The sequence below is a fragment of the Melitaea cinxia genome, chromosome Z (assembly GCF_905220565.1).
Source record: "Melitaea cinxia chromosome Z, ilMelCinx1.1, whole genome shotgun sequence".
Lineage (NCBI taxonomy): Eukaryota > Metazoa > Arthropoda > Insecta > Lepidoptera > Nymphalidae > Melitaea > Melitaea cinxia.
This window is the reverse complement of record NC_059424.1, coordinates 20,863,212-20,885,824: the sequence shown is the minus strand read 5'-3', so window position 1 is coordinate 20,885,824 and position 22,613 is coordinate 20,863,212. Positions and strand designations below refer to the sequence as shown.

General features: G+C 30.8%; 1 protein-coding gene and 1 long non-coding RNA gene across 7 annotated transcripts; one reads left to right on the top strand and one right to left on the bottom strand.

The window, feature by feature from the left end:
- Positions 1-1,173: 1,173 nt before the first annotated feature.
- On the bottom strand, positions 1,174-3,751 carry LOC123668637. Of its 2 annotated transcripts, none has more exons than XR_006745610.1 (3): positions 3,641-3,751; positions 2,651-2,836; positions 1,174-1,384 (listed from the first exon to the last, which is right to left on the bottom strand). It is a non-coding gene; the product is annotated as an uncharacterized LOC123668637 (long non-coding RNA). The 2 variants fall into 2 exon arrangements; XR_006745611.1 differs by lacking the exon at positions 3,641-3,751 and adding an exon at positions 3,130-3,144.
- A 12,278-nt stretch (positions 3,752-16,029) lies between these two features.
- On the top strand, positions 16,030-21,372 carry LOC123668447. 5 transcript variants are annotated; one of them, XM_045602179.1, is made up of 8 exons: positions 16,030-16,089; positions 16,165-16,286; positions 16,432-17,067; positions 17,734-17,794; positions 18,390-18,517; positions 19,474-19,552; positions 19,987-20,116; positions 21,192-21,372. In XM_045602179.1, exons 2-8 carry the CDS (start codon positions 16,268-16,270, stop codon positions 21,315-21,317), a joined length of 1,179 nt encoding a protein of 392 aa, XP_045458135.1. In that variant the 5' UTR covers positions 16,030-16,089; positions 16,165-16,267; the 3' UTR covers positions 21,318-21,372. The 5 variants fall into 5 exon arrangements, with proteins under 5 accessions (XP_045458135.1, XP_045458137.1, XP_045458134.1 ...); XM_045602181.1 differs by lacking the exon at positions 16,165-16,286; XM_045602178.1 differs by having other exon boundaries at positions 16,036-16,286.
- The last annotated feature ends 1,241 nt before the right edge of the window (positions 21,373-22,613 follow it).

Genomic DNA, 22,613 nt, shown 5'->3' with positions numbered 1-22,613 from the left:
CAATAACATTTTCAGGTACTTCTCTACCTGAATATATTTTATTAGACGGATGGAGATATAAAGTACATACTTATATCCCTCCGGTATTACAATGTTTTAAATGCCTAAAGTTCAATCACTCAGCTAAAATATGTCGTAATGAACAGGTTTGTTCTAAATGCTCTGAAAATCATTCATATAAAGATTGTATTTCTGAAACGTTAAAGTGTACTAATTGCTCTGGAAATCATCTAGCTATTTCAAAAGATTGTCCAATAAAAGCAGCTAGAATATTAAAACATAGGCAATCTTATGCAATGGCTACTATAAATAAAGATTTTGTAAACTTTCCAGCTCTTCCTAAGAGTAGCATACAGAAATACACAGGAAAAGTTGACAGTAATAAAAATATAGAATTAGCTCATGTACCAACAAAAACAGATAACTTTAATATCTCAGATATTGTAAATAATACAAAAGTCATGAATTCGATAGTAAAAACATTAGTAGCATTAGGAAATTCTGAATCAATTAAGACCACATCTCATATTAAGGAAATTTTTATTAAAAACTTATCTGAATAATGGATAGTTTAAAACTAGTACAACATAATATACAAAGTATTAATAATAAAAAACCTTTGTTACAAACACTTTTATTTGATAATGAAATAGATATATGTTTATTAACACGTTGAACGCCAGACCAAAAACCATGTTTAGTCCAGTGGGCCGCGACGGACACCATGTGACTGCCATTATATTGGGTCCAAGAGGCCGTGTCGGACACCATGTGTCCGCATGCCCTCGATCACTTCAGAAGCCTCTAGGGAGCCGACAGACAGTGTTTCGACTGTTTTTACTAAGGCAAGTGACCCGCGCGGCCTCACAGTGCAATAAGGCTACATAGCACAAAAAAAAAATCGAAAACACTTTGAATTTATAGGCTTTTTAACAAATTGTTTCCAAAAATGTTATAGCTGGTGTCTGCCACTTGAGATCTTGGAAAATAATGGGTAAATAACTGTTTCCGTCAGTCGCCCATTATTTTTGAGGTTTTCGCTGACAATATTTGCAGAAAAACACCTTAACAATTTTTTGACGATTCTCGATTTATTGGTGTGGCCCCAGGCGAAAGTATGCTGTCGGACATACGGTGTCCGTCATGGCGTCCAACGTGTTAAATGAAACATGGTTAAAAAGTTCCCAGTCACACTTTCACATGCCTGGGTATGATTTTATTTTTAAAAATGCTGAAAATAAACATGGTGGTGTAGCCTTTTTAAATAAAAGTTCTATAAAATATGTCCAACTTTCAACTCCAAATTTCCAAGATGTTCAAACGATTGCTATTTCTGTTGATACAAAAGTCGGTCCTCTAACTATTCTATGTGTATATTGTCCACCTAAAAATAAAATTAATATTTCTAAATTAAAAAATATTATAACCAGTCTCCCTAAACCATACATAATATCAGGTGATTTCAATGCGCATCATGTAGCATTTGGATGCACTTTAACTAAAACTAGAGGTAAAAATCTATATGATTTAATAGATGATCTAAATTTGTGTATTCTTAATACTGGTAGTGCCACTACTGTACGTAGGCCAAATGACAACATATCTGCCATTGATGTTACTTTAGTCCAGAGTTAGCACCCATTTGCGACTGGTATGTGGGTGAGGATCCATTAGGTAGCTATCATTACCCTACATTTACTAATATAATTGCATCTCCAAATACTTATGACTTTAATAAAAATGTAAATAAATATATGTATAATAAGGCTAATTGGGAAAAATACTATTTTCTCTCAGAAAGTCATTTCATTAATTTTAAGATAACCAATGAAGATCCTGTAGGATCTTACAACAAATTTTGTAATATCCTAAATAATTTAAAAGAGGAATGTGTTCCCAAATTGAAATATTACACAAAAAAAGAGAGATAATAAAGCCCCTTCCCCTTGGTGGAACGACATTTGTGCAAAGGCTGTAAATGATTGTAAATCAGCTTTATGTAATTACCGACGGAACTTAAATATGGAAAATTATCTTAACTATAAAAAAATGGAAGCTACGAAAAAGAGGATTATTAAAGAAGAAAAAAGGAAAAGTTGGAAAAATTTATGCACTTCATTTAATAGATACACTCCCATTAGCAATATATGGAATTTTATAAAAAGATTTAATCGCATAAAAATAGGTTCTAACAGTAGAAATGATAGTTTTATACCAGACTTTTTTGATAAATATACAAAGACTGGAGTTGAAAATGATACTTGTTTAGATAATTTATTTGATAAAACAAAAGAAGATAAAAATAATGAATTTCTTCTAAAACAATTTAGTTGGGATGAATTTAATAGTGCTTTACTGTCAAGGAAAGATTCGACACCTGGTTTGGATGATTTTCCATATTTAATGATTAAAAAGTTACATAAAGTAGCACAATTAGTTCTTCTAAATATATACAATCTTTTATGGTCTTTTCAAATTGTTCCTGAATCGTGGAAAACACAATGTATTCTTCCAATTTTAAAAAATAATAAACCAATTCAAGATCATAACTCTTATCGTCCTATCTCTCTCACTTCTTGCGTAGGGAAAATATTTGAACACATGATTAAAGTAAGGTTGGATTATTTTGTAGAAACAAATTCTTTATTACCTGATTATCAACTAGGTTTCAGAAAAGGTAAAAGTGCAGTTGAAGGCTTCGTTTCATTCATTGCTGACATCAAAAATTCTATCTTGGCTCACTCTAATGCAATATGTGTATTTCTGGATGTTGAGGGTGCATATGATAATGTAAACCTGTTTCAATTGATCAGAGTTTTGAGTGAATTAAAAATACCTGGAAAGTTATTAAGATGGATATTCAACTTTTTTTATAATCACACAGTATATGTTAAATTTAATAATATTATACATGGGCCTAAGTATGCACATAAAGGATTAATGCAAGGTGCTATCTTATCACCAATTTTATACAATCTCTACACGTCTCAGATCCAAAATAATGTAAGAGAAAATAATGTAAATATCCTACAATATGCAGATGACTTAGTCATGTATTCTATTAATCAAAATATAAATATAGCTAAATGTAGTATAAACCAAGGTCTTAGTCAATTGCAAACTTTTTACCATAATAAACTTAAATTAAATATTAATTCTACCAAAAGTTCTGTTATGTTATTCGGAAAATCAAATTGTAATGTTCAAGTTACATATAACAATGAAAACATCCCTATTGTAAAGGAACAAAAATTCCTTGGTGTAATTATAGATAATAAACTTAAGTTTAATAGCCATATTGATTGTATATGTAAAAGAGCTTATAAAGGAATCAATATATTAAGATATTTAGCAGGAGTTTTTTGGGGTGCTGATGCAAAGATTCTAAGTATTTTATATAAAAGCATAGTAAGAAGCCACTTTGACTATAGTTGTATTGCCTATATAAATGCTAGACCATCTCTGCTAAAAAAACTAGATATTATTCAAAATAGGGCATTAAGAATAATTACGGGAGCTATGAAATCTACACCAATTAACTCAATGGAAATTGAAACAGGTATCCCTCCTCTAATATTAAGACGCTTGATGTTAGCTCAGAAATTTTGTCTAAAAATGCTTGCAATAAACTCTTCTTTACCTGTTAGGAAGTTAACGTTAGTAGAAGAATTATCGAGTTGTATAGTGTCTTCTACAAATATTATTAACGCTCAATCAATAAATTCTGCAATGATTCCGCAAATGTCAGCTATTTTACATTTAACGATAAATATCTCAAAATCTGTCTATTCTAGCTCTCTATGGCCTGTTTATGGATATAAATTTGAAAGCATTTGGGAAAAAAAATTTACAATTATTCTCGATATCAATAGTAAAACAGAACTGCTTAGAATATTAGATCATAAAAAAGATTTTTATAAAATTTATACGGATGGATCCAAAAGCACCCAAGAAGTTAAAGCAGCTTATTTCGACAGTAATTTAGGATGTACAAAATGTATTTTACTAAACAACAATTGTTCAATTTTTACTGCAGAATGTTACGCAATTTATATGGCATTATTATATGTAAATTCCAGTAGTAATGTTAGAAATGTTATTATTATTAGCGATAGCAAAAGCGCTTTATTAGCTATAGACAGTTGTAAATTAACCTTTAAAACAAATTATTTAGTATTTAAGATTAGAAATTTACTGTACAATTTAAATGCGAGAAATGTTTACGTTGAGCTAGCCTGGGTACCCTCCCACAGAGGAATATCTGGTAATGAAAAAGCTGATCAAGCTGCAAAAAGTGGATATGATGAGGACCATAGAGATGTTGTTAAAACACCTTTCTCAGATTACTTTCCAATCATCAAAGACGGAATTAATATACTTTGGAGAGATTATTGGACCATAACAAAACAGAATAAAGGACAATGGTACGCTAAAATTCAAAAAGACTTCAATACTAAGCCCTGGTATAACATCATCAGCTGTGAATCAAGAAAATTTATCTCCATAATTAATAGAATGAGATTTGGACATTGTCTAATTCCCTCTCATCTTTTCAAATTAAAAATTATTCAAGATCCTAAATGTACTAAATGCAGTGAGCCATACGCCGATATAAACCACATTATTTTTAAATGCGAGTCATTGAAGTTGCATAGATTAATCCTGGCTTCGGATATAAATAAAATTTGCTCAGAAAATAAAATAAATACTCCCCGCCGCCCAGAAGAAATACTAGCCAACCCAAGATTTTTTAAACCATTATTCAAGTTTATATGTTCGACAATAGAGAAGATATAATAAGGAAAAAAAAATCTGAAATGTAGAAGTTTTTGTTTATAATTATATACATAATAAAATAGTAAAAATTTGTACAGTTTAGAGCGAAGGACTCGAATCCAGCTCTCAATAAATTAAAAAAAAAAAAAAAAAAAGCAATACTCGATGCCCCACTCTGCCCTACTCTAGGGCTTGGAATACCGTTAAAAATTCGGTAACGTTAATTTGCCAAGGTCGGCATAACGTTATTTTTGGAGTAACGATACTTTAGATACCGGTATTTTTCACCAATTTTACCGTTATATTTTTTACCGGTAAAAACTCAGTTAACGTTATTTTTAACGTTACTTATCTATACCGTTACTGTTAATTGCTACTGTTAACGTTATAGGTAACGAAATTATTACGCTCGTACAAAGTAAGAAAGAGACAGATTAGATTTGTAATTTTCTTTATTGGTTTTTGAATTATTACAGAATACGCCGTTTGTTTAGTGTGCACATATGTGATCTATTTTTAAAACAATGATGGAATATGAAATAAGCCGTTCGTTGTGTATTATTATTTTTAATAGATATGAAAAAAAAGAAGAAATTTTCAATTCGATTGAATTCTTTGTAATGTGTGTTACGTCATAATTTACTTTTATTGGGTTGACCGATTTCGATAATTCTTTTTTTATTCAAAAGGTGGTGCTTATCATTATAGTCCCATTTGAATTTGATCAAGTACTTTTCGAGTTATATCTAATAATGCGTATTTTACTATGTTTTCGTCTATAAACGTTATTTTACTCGTCGATGTAATTAAAGTTGGTTTTTTCTTTCGTTTGCGAGTAAACACAATTTTATTTATTTTATTTTAATATCTTTGAATCAGTTGTTTATATTACCAACTGAATTCTAGTACTACATTAATTTATTGATGAAAAAATGATACAAGTAGTTTTTCTCATTAGGTGTTCTATCCTATATTCGGTCCCGTCAAATACGTTTGCAATTATATGGGGAAGGGGATTATCGCAATCACGGAAATAGAATAGCACCCGCTGAGAGCGTCCTTTAAACTAATATGTATTTATTTAAATAAATAGAGACACGTATACTTTCGAAATAAAAATATTCTAGGAGGATGGGTGGGCTTTGGTTGTTACAGAGTAATGTCTGTTAGGGGATCATTGAACGTGTGACTTAGCGTGACAAAGGGGGAGGGAGGGGTCCCAAATGATACAAATTTGCGTGTAATATTTTATTTTAAAATTAATAAAATTAATTAACTAACAAGAAGGTACCGCGTACTTGATGTCACTGATTTTGTTGTATATTTCGCTATCGACGCTAGCGCCCTTTTTCAGCTTTGCACGTGTAACTAGCTACCTAGTATAATAATAATATTTATCTCAGCAACAACGGGGGGCGCGAAGCGAAGGTCGAGCGGGTGGTGTCGCGTCGTCGGTATCTGACCCGTCATCTATTCAAATAAATAAAATTGGTGTCTGTTTGTAATATTAAAATAACCTCTTTTTACTGAATGGGCGTATACACGGTACAAATACTAAAATAATATTTTTTGCAATTTTCGGCTGTCTGTCTGTCTGTCTATTTGTTCCGGCTAATCTCTGAAACGGCTGGGCAGATATAAGGAGTAGGTAACTTAGGCTACTTATATTTTAGAAATTTATTTATTTTGTGTTTCTGCGAACTGAACAATAATTTTTTATAAGTTCCACGCGGACGAAGTCGCGGGCACTGCTAATTGAATAATTTTTTCGCTTGCTTTTTTTAGTCTATTTAAATTAATTGAGCGCTGACTTTTTAGCTACTTACCTATTTGTTCAAACGTATATACACACAAACGTATATAATAAATATGTATAATGTATAACAATAAAGTATCAAATTTTACATAAAATGTTTAAATCATTGACGTATTTTAGTCAATTATCTAATTAATTAACGCATTTAGTAAATATCATAAATATTTAATCAATTAACAAAATTAATTAAGGTTTTTGTAATTAAAACTGTATCCGTATAGCTTTAGAATTAGTGCAATATAAATTTAGAAGTTAATTACACATGCATTATTTAGAAGTTATAATAGCTTTCTTAAAAGTCAACACGGACTGTTTTTGTAGACCAATGAAAGAAGAATAATTCTACCACACATTTTTTGTTACATCTCAAAGTGTTTAAGCAGTGTTTTAGATAAAACTTTTTTTTTATACAACTAGGTCGGCGAACAAGCACTAGCTACATATTTACCATATATGTACTAATCTTCGAATAAGCGCACGGCTCACCCGATGGTGACCCTGTTGGATATATTTATTTGGAAAAAGTATTAAAATATCTTAAGAAATCATCATACCACCTTTTAAGACAATAAGTCTTTATAACTCTGTAAAACTGAAAAGATCAAATATTCTCTAAAATTTCAGACTTTCGGACTTATCATTTTAAAACTCTTATTAAGACATGAAGATTTTTTTTCAACAAATATTGAGACCAGGTAATCGATTTCCGTAGATTACAGCCCTGCAACACTAGCAGCATCACAAGCGTTTTGTCTACCATATGTCTATTGCTTAATTTATGCATTTAAAAGTTCGCAAAACAGAACAAATCCAGTCAAGGTCAGATAATATAAAACTTGCGTAAACATTAAAAATCAATATGTGAATTAAATAGTAGGTATAATTAAAAATTGTTATGCAGAAACTAAACGTTATAAACTTTTTCTTAAATAATAGATCTAATAATTCCAATAATTGCTTTTCAATGTTAATTTTTTGTATAAACTTATAAAGTCTGATCGTCTCTTAATGAATATCATATATATTAATACCTACGCTAAGGTTTAAGATGTTTGCCTCCCTTTTTAGAAAAAAACCTCACAATCACTCAGCATAAATTATATATCATTTTATTATAGATAATTGCTTGCTCTACTGACATGAGCAACTAAAAAGTCGTTATTGCTTTTGTTTTTGTAAATTAATTAATTATTAAAATTATGTAGGTATATGACGGCTTTAATTCTGAAACAGCGTCAACATGATTGAGGGTCCGTAATTTTTTTATTGTTTAATTTCAAATCAACTCACCTATAATAATACATTTTTTGTAATTTTGTAAAGTGATAATTATTATACTTATTGAATGCGAATTATTCGCACGGGTATAGCTAGTAAAGGGTATATACTACAACGATAAAATTTACGAGGTGACTGTAGGTACTCGAACCGAAGCAGAAATTAGTAACCAAGAGCGGATCCAGCTTTGGCGCCGGGGGAGGGGATCACATAGCCGTCACAAGAAGTTATAATTTAATTATTAATTTTAATAATAATAGATACACTTAAAAAATAGATATTTTATTAATGTAGGTATCTAAGTACTGCACTTAAAAATTAAAATAAATCCTAAAAAAAAATTAAAATAACCCTTAAAATATCTGGATCCGCCCTTGTGACTTGTATGTAACCATGTAATTGCAAAAGGAGCAAATATTTTGGAAGGTATCCCGGAAAACAGCTTATCAAAATTTCTAAATGACAGTAATTGAATCTTATATGCGTTAATCTATAAAAAACCCCTTAAATGAGTATATGTCACAGCTATGAATATACATATACATAAATAAATTAACAAGCTAAATCTAAAATATTTATTATAAATATATCTTAATATATAATTTGGATATATTATCTGTCTGATGATGATGATGATGACTGATGATATAATTTGGGTATATTATTAATATATCCGCCAACCCGCAGTGGAGCAGCGTGGTGGATTAAGCTCCAATCCTTCTTGTACGTATAGAAAGAGGCCTATGCCCGGCAGTGGGATGATACAGGCTGAATGCATGCGACATGCGAATGCATGTAAATGTAGTAAATAACTTGTCGGCATTAGCGCTGTCTTACGCAATTAGAAAGGAATTATTAAACAACAGATGCAACGATCGCGCCACCTAGCACATCGTTCGATAGTCACCTACCCTCATTTATTATATTACTCGAATTGTTCTGACATGTATAAAACGAACGGTGTCACCTCGGCTAAGGCAGTCTTGGCTCTGGCTTGGCACGATACATTTGTTGTATCCTGCTAGTAGCTTAACCTAGACTCATTCGATAATTAATTTGTGCATACGAATTAATTGTTACATATTATGGCGGATAACTCGAGCAGTGAAGGTGAGCGTTGATGCGCATCTCAAAGGAGATCTCCTTAAACCTACACCTGGGTCGCAAGTCCTAGGCACTGCTCTGAGTTACTCCCTCCACCATACGATACGACCGATACGTCGAAGAGCGTGCACGCATACACGTGTTCGGTGTACGTTACAATTTTGTTATAATCTTTGTAAGTACTACCTACATAATATTGTAAAGAGTGCGAGTATAACCTACGCCCGCGCCCTGCAAATATAGAAATGGAGCTTCCAATTCAGTCGAAAGACTACAAACTAATAAATTTACCTGTAAATATTATTTTGCTTAGTAATGCTTTGTTTTAACGGCAAATTGATTTAATTCGGTCTTTTTTATTTGTCTTAATTTTGATTAAATTTGTTTTTGTTTGTTTTGATGTTTGTCTCATTTTAATTTTATGGTATTTAAACTATTGTATTTTAATTATTTTGTTTGATATTTGTGTTTCAATTTATGAAAATTTAATTATATGTATTTACTGACTGAATTTTGATTAACTTAATTTAACTTGATTGGATTTTATACGACATAATAGGGTTATTATTATTAAATGTAATGTAAATTGATGTCATTTAATTTGTTTTGTTTGATTTATAACAACTTGTTGGTTTTACTAGTTAATTCAAATTGATGTATCTCGTCTGGGCTTAGTTTAGTTTAATTTGAGTTCATTTTATGAATTACTGGCGACCCGCCCCGGCTTCGATCAAAACAAAAGATAAACAACAATCTACTAGCCCGCTGGCGCAGTTTGTAGTGGCCCTGCTTTCTGTTCCACGGGTTGCGGGTTCGATTCCCGCCTGAGTCTGGGTGAAATATTTGTATTTTATATTTATATATGTATTATTTCTATGAATATTTATAAAATGTATTTTATGTATTTTATATTTATATATGTATTATTTCTATGAATATTTATAAAAAAAAAACAATTATCAACAACAAAAGATATGTACCTACTCTATTCAGTTCTTTTTTTGAACTTAAATACTTAACCTTAAAGTACGATTTTCGATAATTAAAAATACTTGCCCCAATGATAAATTGCTTTAACTCTAAATTCAAACTAAAAGAAATACAATTGATAAATTATGGTTTTAATCTAATCCTATCCAACCTAAGTGGGTGACCGATCTTACCTCAGTATTTTTAGTATATCATGTTTTTTGGAAATCATATTTAAATACGAATTACATATTAATAAAATATGAATAATATTTTCCGATTTTACCGAAATAATAATAAAAATACGAACTGGTTATTTAAATAAAAAAATCATGAGTGAAATTAGAAATAAAAAGAAAAAACAAACAATTCTGGAGACGTGGGGATTTGAACTCTGGTCTTCTAGATTACTTCCGACCGGCCGACTTCCCACCGAGCTATTACAACTTTATTAACAACTTCGAAATTTACCTTCATATTATAACGATATTGTAGCTATTTTTTCAGAGCCTAAAAACCGGGATAAAACGATATTTTCTAAAAATGAATCTTAGCTATATCAATTTATCGCTCCCGAAATCCCCTGCATACATTTCATGAAAACTGTTGGAGCCGTTTACGAGTATCAATATTAGTAGTATTAAAATAATTGCTCGTTTAATAGTATTAGATGTACTATAACTGAGGTTTAAAAATTAACGTCATACAATTGCGAGAAAACTTGTTGCGCTGAAAACTCTTGTCTTTAAAAAAGAATTCACTTTTGGTATTTAAATACTATCATACCATTTAGAATATATATTTTTTATTTTATCTATTCTCTATCTATATATTATTATTAATTTTTTTTTTATTTTGAGTATTTGCTATTGTATAATCAAGTTTTCTTATAAGTATTGTTACACTACTTGTGCCGCGACTTCGTCTGCGTGGAATTAAAAAAAAATGTTTAGTTCGCAGAGTTACAAAATAAATAAATTTCTAAAATAAAAGGAACCTAAGTTACTCCTTATTACATCAGCTATCTGCCATTGAAAGTCCCGTCAAAATTGGTGCAGCCGTTCCAAATATTAACCGGAACAAATAGACAGATAGACAGACAAACAGACAGACCGACAAAAATTGTAAAAAAAATGTATTTTTGGTATATGTATTATATATATTTGGTATACATCCATATGAATTTAGTAAAAAGCGGTTATTTTAATATTACAAACAGACACTCCAAATTTATTTATTTGTAAAGAGTATAGATGTATAGATTAACAGCATAACTACATGTCGCGTTTGCTTCAATATGGTTATTCATTTAGAAATGTAGTCTAATAAAATAACATAACATTAAATTTTCTATGTATCGTAACATATAAAAACTGCTAGCAATTCTTAATAAATAAATTACTTGCAAGAGAAGAGTCATATACTAAGCATCATATTTTATCATTAAAACCCACATTAATTTTTGACTATTGAAAAAAAGTAGCAGTTAGAAATTGTCAAGAGATCAAAAAAAAATACATATTTTAAAGACGAGAGCGTTTAAATTCAGAGTGGAACAAGAATCAAAATACTTATTACTAAACTAGCTGTGCTTGCTTGACTTTGTCCGTGTGGAATAGTGACCGTCATGTTCAACGTGATTCTTTAAATTAGTATAACTTTTTTATGAATGTTAAGCTAAGCTTGCCACAATATATTAGTTAAACCGCATTTAAATCGGATAAGCCGTTTCTGAGATTAGCGTGCACAAACGCATAGACAAACAGACAAAAGTTCTGACAATGATTGTTTTGGGTGCTATTTGCGTCGATGAAGATCCAAATAATATTTTTTTCTCTTATATATTAAATGTTCAGACAGCGATCCACAGTCCAGCGATTACATTTTTATTAAAATTATGTATTAATTAAACATTTATTTATTTAACGTTAACACCAACAAGACATACACTAACAAGAACAGAAAAAGAATGAATTTTTACAAAAATATTAATCATTGGAAAAATACTTAGCAATTAATGACAAATTTACTATAATTGAAATTTATAATTGGAGTGATAATTTATTGAAAACATTGCTTTTAGGTAGTACCACAATTTCCTGACAGAAAAAAAAACAAGACAAGCTGCTATACACACATTACGCTGACGTATACGTATCTATTATTATATATCTACGTGCTAATTAATACAAATGTGAATGTAATTTTATGTACGTTCGGCTAAGTTCGGACTATTTTTCGATGACTTACAAGTTTATTAGAATATTTTTTTGAGTAATGATTCGAAAGGTAATTTTTCAATAAATTTTGTTACCTTTTTATCTTATTTCTTAACACGAAATAAATATTGTTTAATGGAAACTTAAAGCTAAGGTATGAAATAGAAAGATGTCTATGTGTGTAATATGTCACATTAAAAAAATAGTAGGTACCTCTATTATGCACAAACAGCTAAATTGAGGTAGGACACAGCAAATAACTCCAGTTAAATTATAATTGTAATATAGGTATCCTCATTCCTTAGGTAAAAAATTATAAAACATAATATATGTATTTTGAATAAATGAAATAAACAAAAACTTATTCAATAATTGTATTATAAAAAATTCAAAGCTCTGTGGAGAAATATTGTGTTATTTATTGTGTACTGTACACAAAAATATGAAACGGTACATGGATAACACAATATTTCCCGTATAAAAATAATTTTTAACAAAAAAAAACCGACTTCAAAAAGGAAACTAAAAAGTGAAAAATAAATTTACTTAGTACAAAGTAATTCGTATTTTGATTTAGTTAATCAGAAATGATTAAATAAATATTTTATAATATTGAAGTCGGTGCCAAGTAAAACCATAACTACTCTAGTATCTACTCATAAGTTGTATTCAGTTTTCTTTCATAATTTGTTTCATTGACTATTAGGTTGAATACTGTTATTATTCTGTTATTGTTTTGACATATCTAATAATATTTTTTGTACTTGTTTGTTGTGTGTGTGCTGTTTGTATTTGTTATTGTAGCCAGGTTGTTGTAGTATTTACTTGGCACCAACTTCAAAATTATAAAATATTTATTTAATCATTTCTGATTAACTACATCAAAATACAATTTACTTTGTACTAAGTAAATTTATTTTTCACTTTTTAGTTTCCTTTTTGAAGTCGGTTTTTTTTTTGTTAAAAATTATTTTATTTTACAATTTTTAGTGATGGGTACACCTAACAAGAATGCTTTTTCTCTTATGTCGGGGGTTCGGAAACATACACAATACACAGGCACAAACACCCAGATCATGACAAACATCTATATGACCAATACAAATGTCTGTCGTGCGCGGGGATTGAACCCACTAACGCCAGCGCAACAGCCGGTGCTGTGACCGCTGCGCTAATGCGTCGACATACTATGAGTAAAGTTCGCTATCAGGTGTACGTAATAACAACCGGGACTGACAGCCTAGCGTGTTCTCCGAGGCTAGGTTGGGGGAACCACAAGGATTAACAACTAGACCAAAAATAAATATTTATATAAACATAAATATCCAATGCGAGCTGGAATAGACCCCGCGACCGTCGGTGTTTAGGCGCCGCCGCCACGGCACATGCACCATTATATCAAAGCGGTCGTCAAACAGCAAAAGGTAACTGCTGTAAATTGTTGAGAAATTCCCTCGAGTGTTTATGGGCTCCATCATCAAACCTGGTCCTGCGACACAGATGATCACACAGCAGGTAATTGCTATAAATCGTTGAAAAGTTCCCTCGACTATCTTTCGTATCCATCATCAGACTGAAATGGCACTTATAACTCATATATATGCAAAGTTCTCATCAATAGAAACGAATTAAGTTCAAACAGCAGGTAATTGCTATAAATCGTTAAAGAGTTCCCTCGACTATCTTTTGTCTCCATCATCAGACTGTAATGGCACTTATAACTCATACAGGTGCAAAGTTCTCATCAATAGAAACGAAATAAGTTCAAAAAGCAGGTAATTGCTATAAATTGTTAAAGAGTTCCCTCGACTATCTTTCGTCTCCATCATCAGACTTTAATGGCACTTGTAACTCATATAGGTGCAAAGTTCTCATCAATAGAAACGAATTAAGTTCAAACAGCAGGTAATTGCTATAAGTCGTTGAAGAGTACCCTCGACTATCTTTCGTCTCCATCATCAGACTGAAATGGCATTTATAACTCATATATATGCAAAGTTCTCATCAATAGAAACGAATTAAGTTCAAACAGCAGCTAATTGCTATAAATCGTTAAAGAGTTCCTTCGACTAACTTTTGTCTCCATCATCAGACCGTAATGGCACTTATAACTCATACAGGTGCAAATTTCTCATCAATAGAAACGAATTAAGTTCAAAAAGCAGGTAATTGCTATAAATAGTTGAAGAGTTCCCTCGACTATTTCTCTTCTCCATCATCAGATCGACTCCAGACCTTTATTAAATAGTAGTGATTTATAGTACCTAATGAAAACATGATTAAATTTACTAGTCACCCTTACGATTTTTGAAAGTTTCCCTCGATTTCTCTGGGATTCCATCATCAGATCCTGGTTTCCTTATCATGGTACCAAACTATGAATATCTCCTTTCCAACAAAAAAAGAATTATCAAAATCGGTTCATAAACAAAGAAGTTATCTCCGAACATATATAAAAAATATATATATATATATATATATATATATATATATATATACGGTCGAATTGAGTAACCTCCTCCTTTTTTTGAAGTCGGTTAAAAATAAATTAATCCATTCATACACAGTATAAGATAATAATTATTACTTTTAGAAACTGATTCGCTAGCCCGGATTAATTATTTGCAATGTAATTTGATATATCGCAGAATAATTATTCCAGCGGGATTGTGAAGAAATAAGCAGATATAGAAGACCAACTAGGTCTTCGTGGTGTTTGTAGTGTTGGCAGTAAATATATTTTATACGTGTTCTAACAAATAGTAACATCCGATACAATGTATTAATGAATGATTAAAAAATATATACAAAATAAATCCTTTAAACGAGAAAATAATATCTTTAAACAAGCAATTTTTGTATATATATAATATCAATCTTGGCTGACGGCTCCAACTAGTTAGCTAGGATTCATTTTTAGAAAATGTCGTTTTAACATTGTTTTCTTGCAATGAAAAACTGCTATAATATCATTACAATACTAAGGTAAATTTTGCCATCCCTTAAAAGGTTATAATAGCTCAGGTGGGAAATCGGGCTATCCAGAATTTAAATGACCAAGGTTCGAGTTCAGATGTGTCCAGTCAGATTACTTTTTATTTCTTACTTTTATCTAACATATCGAGCAAACCTCGCTCATCCAGGTACCTACTATATAATTAGGTAATAAAACAAAATTTTGTTTTAGTTTATGTAGTCTCATACAGTTTAATTTAAAAATAAAAACAATTGCAAGTTCTGAAAAAGAAAACCACGAATCATTATGTACCTAAATACAAAATGAATATCTAGAAACACATATAATATGCGAAACATAAATTTTGTTTGATATATAGGCGCATATATTATTTTATTTCTTATATGTATAACATACTAAAATATTATTTTATGAATTTCAACAATAATGAAATAAAATTAAATAATAAAATGAGAGAGATATAAATCGGTCACTCGGACAGTACTCTACTCTTTTGAGTTCGCCATTATAATTTCGGAATACATTATACCTACCTAATGTTCGAATTAAGAGTACGTAAACGGTTGAAGTACATTGATGTTCGTACCTACAGTGTTATAATCCAATGACACGCGCTGTTGCCGCTTTTATCAATCCTAGCGCGTCGAGTTGAAGGTCACTTGCACGGAGCGGCAACGTCGTAGAAGTATCGATAAAAATTTCGTTAATTCTTGATATTAGAGGTAACGTTATCAGTATCGTTAAAATTCTATTTAACGGTAAAATTTAACGTTAAAAAACGTTTTCGTTACCGAATTACCGTTAAAAGTTTTAACGGTAAAACAGGTATCTGTTAAAATTAACGCTATTTACCGGTACTTTATAATGGTAATTGGTAACGGTAACAAGCCCTGCCCTACTCTTTGGATCAGTCGTCATTCGCCGCCATCTTGTATCCACCTTAAAGTAATGTATGTTTTTGTCTAAAATTTGAGAGTGTGCTATTGTTTATTAAAATTGTAGTTACTTGACGTTAAAACTATTAGTTAGCGTACATGCTGCTAACCACTTAAGCCACAACTGGCTATGAATAGTAACAAACCTGCATTTAATCGAGAAGGCGTTGGTGTTCAAGAACAACATAAGTAAATGCAGGTTTCACAGACAGGTATGGCGACATACTTATTGTTTTTGGTTATATTTGATGCACGTTAATTTTATTTGGTAAATAGTTACGTCAAATGCAAGGTCGCAAGTTGCCTTTTTAAATATCTATGGTAGTCAAAATTAACTACGTTATATTTATATTTCAGATGCTAGAGGCAGCAAAAGAGTCGGAGTGGAAGAACACTTAATAAAATTTAGGTCATCGCCGTATTTAAAAAATATGAAAAAATTTATACAGTCGAAAATGCATATCGAAACGACTAATCGGGCCACTCCAAACGCAGCTACGGATCCACCGCCTGCGCCTAATATCGGAAGGAAGCCAGAAGTCCAGCCGCCTTTGCCTTTAGACCCTCCACCACCCGATAGTCCAGTATACCTAAATGTGCAAGTCAAACAGGAAATTGAAGACACAAATTACCAGAGTGGGTGTGAGAGATCGCCTGAACTTGTGAACCAGGAACCTCAGAGTAATGGTGACACAAACACTGCTCAGGAAAAATCACCAGAAAAAAAGAAAATATGTAGAGATTATATACGTGGAACGTGTATAAGACCCACGTGCAGATACGCTCACAAATATGATGTGTCACAATTAGAGGGAGTGTACACTTTCTGTCGTAAATATCAAAACTCAGTGTGTACATATGCAAATTGCAAGTATGTTCATGCAGATGTATTTGAGGAGCGTCACTTTTATAGAACGGGAATATTACCACCTCATGCGTTGGCACATCATAAACAAGTGTTGCAGCCACCTCCACCACCCCCTCCTCCGGAAGGTATGAATCAAAATATCTAATTTACTATCTATTCATTCATTTATATATGCTTTATTGTTTAGTACATTATTGAATATTTTCTCTATTAGTCAAACATGAGGAAAAACAAAAAACTAAAAATAGAAATGGGAAAAAATCAGATAAATAATCATTTAAAAATTGTACATACAGCAATGTTAACATAATTTGTTTATCACATATACTTTAAATTTAATTGTCTATAGTTATAAACAATAGTTTTATTAACTGCTATATTTTATAAAGTTTCTGTTCTAATTATTATATTATTTAGATTAACAAAATGCAAATCGTTTACATTAGAAGGATTTTATTGAGTCCTTATATTAATGATTTTGTTTAATTTATTACTTTAAATCAACTACTTGAATTAGACATTGTCAACTGTTGTATGAAATGTATAATTTTAAAAAGAATCCCATTTCATTCAGTGGATAACATGGAATTCTCTTAGGGAAAGAATATCTGAATTTCCGAAAACAGTCCAGTTATTTTGAGTTGATCTTGTACATACATGAGACAATAAATCAAATGTTCCCTCTTAACAATACAAATAGATAATGAATAACAGAAATAATACTTTATATGTAACTAATGATATCAATATTATTTTCATATATGTAAGGCTTACAAAACTATTTTTTCCAGAACCACAGTCAGATTTGCCGCCAATATCTTTCACAAATCCTCCACCACCATTACAGACTGAGTAAGTGTGTGCATTAATTAATACACATTAGCATCCGGTTGTAAAAATTATTAAAACTAAGGAAATAATCGTAAATTCTTCACTGATTGCATACTATAATATTAAACGCCCCCAGTAGAATTTACACCTGTGTTGGGGTCACACTACACAAGCAGAAACGACCACGACAAACGTCTATATTTCATTTATTTATTTTACTAAGAAAGCATTAGTGATATATTTAAAAAATTGCTTAAAAAAGGAAATATCTAAGCACCATTCAGTTGCTTTCGCATGTACAAATCTATTATACTTGAATGTTTTAAGACAATCCCAAAAAATCCATCTTAAAATTAACTATATACATAATATATAAACTCAAAAGAGGGAGGAGGAGAAAAAGTTTATGATATCAAGATGACATATTGAACTAGTGTCTTGCTAGATTGGTTCTATATGTTCAGTACAATTGTCTGTCGTGAGCAGGGATTGAACCTGCGACCGCCACTGTAACAACTAGTGTTAAGACCACTGTGCCAATGCGTCGTCATACTATAATAATTGTTATAAGTTGTTATTAAACTTTATTTAAATGCCAATGTCCTCTTTTTTTCAGAATAGATAAATCATCATTATTGAGTATTATGCCTTCTAGCTCGGTGGAGTCAAGAGGTTTCTCAGACTTAATATCACCAGCCAGGTATACCTCACCCCTAAAAAGAGAGTGGAGTAGCATTGACACATGTAAGAACAACGAAATTAAAAATATATATTATATATAAATGCTTTGAATTAAATATAGTTACGTAGGTAATAGACATCAATCAGTTCAATAATAAAAAACTTGGCTCTAAATGCAAAAATGCTAGCGAATTTTGTTTATTTTCTATATTAATTAATATTGCTTGCAATGATCGGTCGTTACTTTTGCTAAATAGATTTTAATGCTTAAATTTTATTAATGTTCGATATTCACATTGGTCTGTATTTTTATAATAGGTTAGTTTAAAAGGCAATAATATAAGAGATATGTTAAGCTAATATCATCTCCTTCATTGCACTGCTATAACAAACAAAATACTTATCTAATCATCAAATCTAAGTCATTAAAATGTAACAAGAAATAAACAATCCTGTGGCTTGCGGAAGCGTATGAAAGCAAAAAAAAAGCGATATATTTAAGATGTTACTTGCAAAAATAAAATAATATTGATATATAGAGGAACTTTTAATATGGGACTTATTATAGTACTATAAGGCAAGCAGGATGGAGAGATTGGACTTATCATTATTCATCGTTTGTAATAACTTTTCAAAATTCAAGACAATATTTCCAGGCATCAGTAACCTAAGTGCAAATTTTTGTAGTTTTTAAAAGTACAAAAACCTTAACGCCAACAACATAGTGAATTTTTTTTAAATTTATGAACTGATCTCTTTTTTGATTTATTGTTCAAATTATATGGCGTTGTGTGGTCTCAATGTGTTGGAAACTTGTTAATTTTATCGTAAAAAAATAAAATAGAGCTACGCGTGTCAAAAGGGTCAAAATTTTGTAGTTAAACTTTACACTCTGGTCACTGTAGGTTGTATTATCCTTTCGGCAGCAAGGCAGGCAGGGCTTGCACACAATAATCTTTGGATCTAAAGAACTGTTATTTGCTGAGCGAGTGTCATTTATTTGCAATTTTGTTCTGCAGTCGGAAGCTCGCCGTGCGACATCGACACAAGTGAACACTTATCAAAAAAATGCAAACATTGTGATATCATGGAATTCAGGTTTGATATATGCTTACGCTCGTTTTAATATATTTCAAAGATAAAATAGTATGTATATATATATATATATATATATATTATTACATTAATTTTTGTAATTCGTTTTGTATTCTTGTATCGCGAACTTTTAATAAGGTGATAGCAAAAGCGATATAAAAAAATTAATTACTTTATGCATGAGTTACTAAAGAGTAATTATATGAACAAATGTTTTTTCGATATATTGCATTGTTATATATATAATAATAAATATGTATTGTAAATGATTCGAATAACAGCGATGGTGGCTCACAATTATGTGTAATATAATTTGAATGTACATGCAAAGTTCAGTAGTCGCTAGAAAATATGTTAAATATTATGATAAGAATGATTTTTTTTCTGTGAGCCGCCTCTATCAGCGCATGTGTTAAAATTGTGTATGAACACTTCAGACTTCAATACAATAGAGATAAAGTAGAAAAAATGAGACAGTCCAAAGAGGAGCTGAACAAAAAGTTGGCAATCTTAGATAAAAAGAGTGACAAGCTGAGCACTATAATTATGGCATTGTTTAAACCTCAGGTAAGTTGGTAATGACGTTGATAAATACAAATTAAACCAGCATTTAATGTTTTTGTAAAAATGCACCAAAATTGTGTAATTAATATATTACATTTTTTTTATGATTACATTATTTTGTCAAATATATCATTAAACCTATATTATAATTATATCACAAACATATTCAAACTTTAAAAGTTTGTTAAGTTAATTTTCTAAGTATATATATTTTATAAGTATATTCTATTTTTACACTTCACTGCCTTTTACCTAACCACAGTCATTGTAAAACATGACTTACAATGTTTATTTCATATTAACAGTGATACACCTACACATTGAAAAATAATTTATCAAATTGTGTATTATAGATTATCAAGAAGTGTTGACCCGATTTTTGTGAGAATTAGTACAAATATAGTGTACATATTAAAAATTAGGCTTTAAAGCTTCCTGTGAAACCACATAAGCAGTGTGAATATTATATCAATATAGGTTTTTTCTTTCTTAGAATACAATATTAAAAACAAGTTTTTGAACATGTCGTCTTTGAATTTGCACAGGTAGTGAACAAAAAAAAAAAGTGTTATTTGAACTTAGGAACAAAGCCAACTATACAATTTTGACCCCTCCCAACCCCTTATAACACAATATCACACGTCACATCAGGTGGGCCGTACGCTTAGCTACCGACCTCTTTGTATAGAAAAAAAAGAGTTACAATTCTTACAACAAAAGTTTTTTATCTTTATTTTTAATTTTTGACATTTACTTTTGTAAAACATGAAAACGATATTTTTGTGGATATTGTCTTAAATTTTATAGTATGAGTAAATTTCAGTTTAAAAATGCATTCCAATTAATAAAATTGTATATTGTATATAAAAAAAAAATACCAATAAATCAAAGGTCTTAAACTTGTTCTTCTATTAGTTAATTTATTTTTTTACCCTAATCCTTTGTAATATTGTTGTTTAAGATAGAAGTGCAATGTTATACTTGTATATCTCCACTTTTTAGGACGGCCGTCGCATAAACGACTATTATTAATTGTTTTGTAATTGTTTTATTACCAAAATTGTTTCTCATTTTTCAGATATCAACGAAATCTCAAAGAGACACAAAAGGCTTATCATTAATAAATGGAGAAATTAAAGATAAGGTAAATTTATATGAAAATAAATATTTCATCGTGGAGAAATCGGAGATCTTGTTGATATAATAGAAAATCGTAAATATTAGTGTCTAGAGATATTTTAATATATATTACAAACAGACACCCTAATTTTATTTATTTGTATAGATAACTAGCTACTGTTGCGATGCATATGTTTTAATATCAAAAAAAATGTTGATTAAAAAAAAACAATATTTAAATTTTATTTAATAATATTTTTATAGAAATAAAAAAAAAACAATATACTTAAAGATGAATAATAATAAAACATTATTATTAAGTATGTAATAAATCTCTTTTAAAAATTCATCTAATTGAAATTCCAATCTCTGCAACTAGATAGCGCTATTAGCTAAATACTGGATTGCTCCCTTATTTTTTCGACCACTCATCATTGATGAAAAAAGTTACCTGTGTTAATCCTTACTAATATTACTGTGGTCTTTCCGGGTGTGTCGTAAGAGGCGACTAGGGGATAACACAGTTCCTCGACCACTTTGAAACTTAAAAACCGACCGTTGGCGGCATAACCATCCAACTGCTGGCTTTGAAATACACAAGCCGAAGACAGGCAGCTTCGTCTTCGGCCTGTGTATTTCAAAGCCAGCCCTGCGGTCACCAACCCGCGTGCCCAGTGTGGTGACTATGGGCAACACACATGAGTTCACGCCATTTTTGGCGCGAACTTGTGGAGGCCTATGTCCAGCAGTGGACTGTGATAGGCTGAACTAATGATGATGACTGATGAATATTATAAACCAGAAAATTAGTTTTATTGCTTATTCCACTTTCAAGCATCAATGTGTAATTATAAAATTTTGTTTAGACTCCAAAAAAGGCTTACTTGACACCTTGTGAAGGTTCTTTAGGGATTATTAGAACTTTTAGTGAATTTATACTTCAATTCGTCATAATTTTAACGAAAATTAGCAAAATAGCATATTAACCCAACCCAACCCCACCACCCCAAGCATCGAAACTTTTTTACCACTGCTGAACCCAAGCCATTGCCAATAATAGCAGAGATTTATACATCCTTGCCCGTTTAAAGCGAATAGTTACAACAATATCCGCTGACCTACACGGTGCCCAAAGCTTGTATTCAAATCTCACTGGTTTACCTTTTATAAATTGTTTGATCCCATGGTGACCAAAGTATTTGACGATCATCTTATTAACAGCTAAATTGGATTCAAATATCCCAAACTTTCGTGATGATTGTCAGTATTATCAATTCTTGAGTTGTCAATGAAATGTAAATAGGATTTAATTTTGTCAAAACGATTACGAGGCATTGCTCGTTCAACAAATGGAATGAGTACATCATCATCTCTACATCAA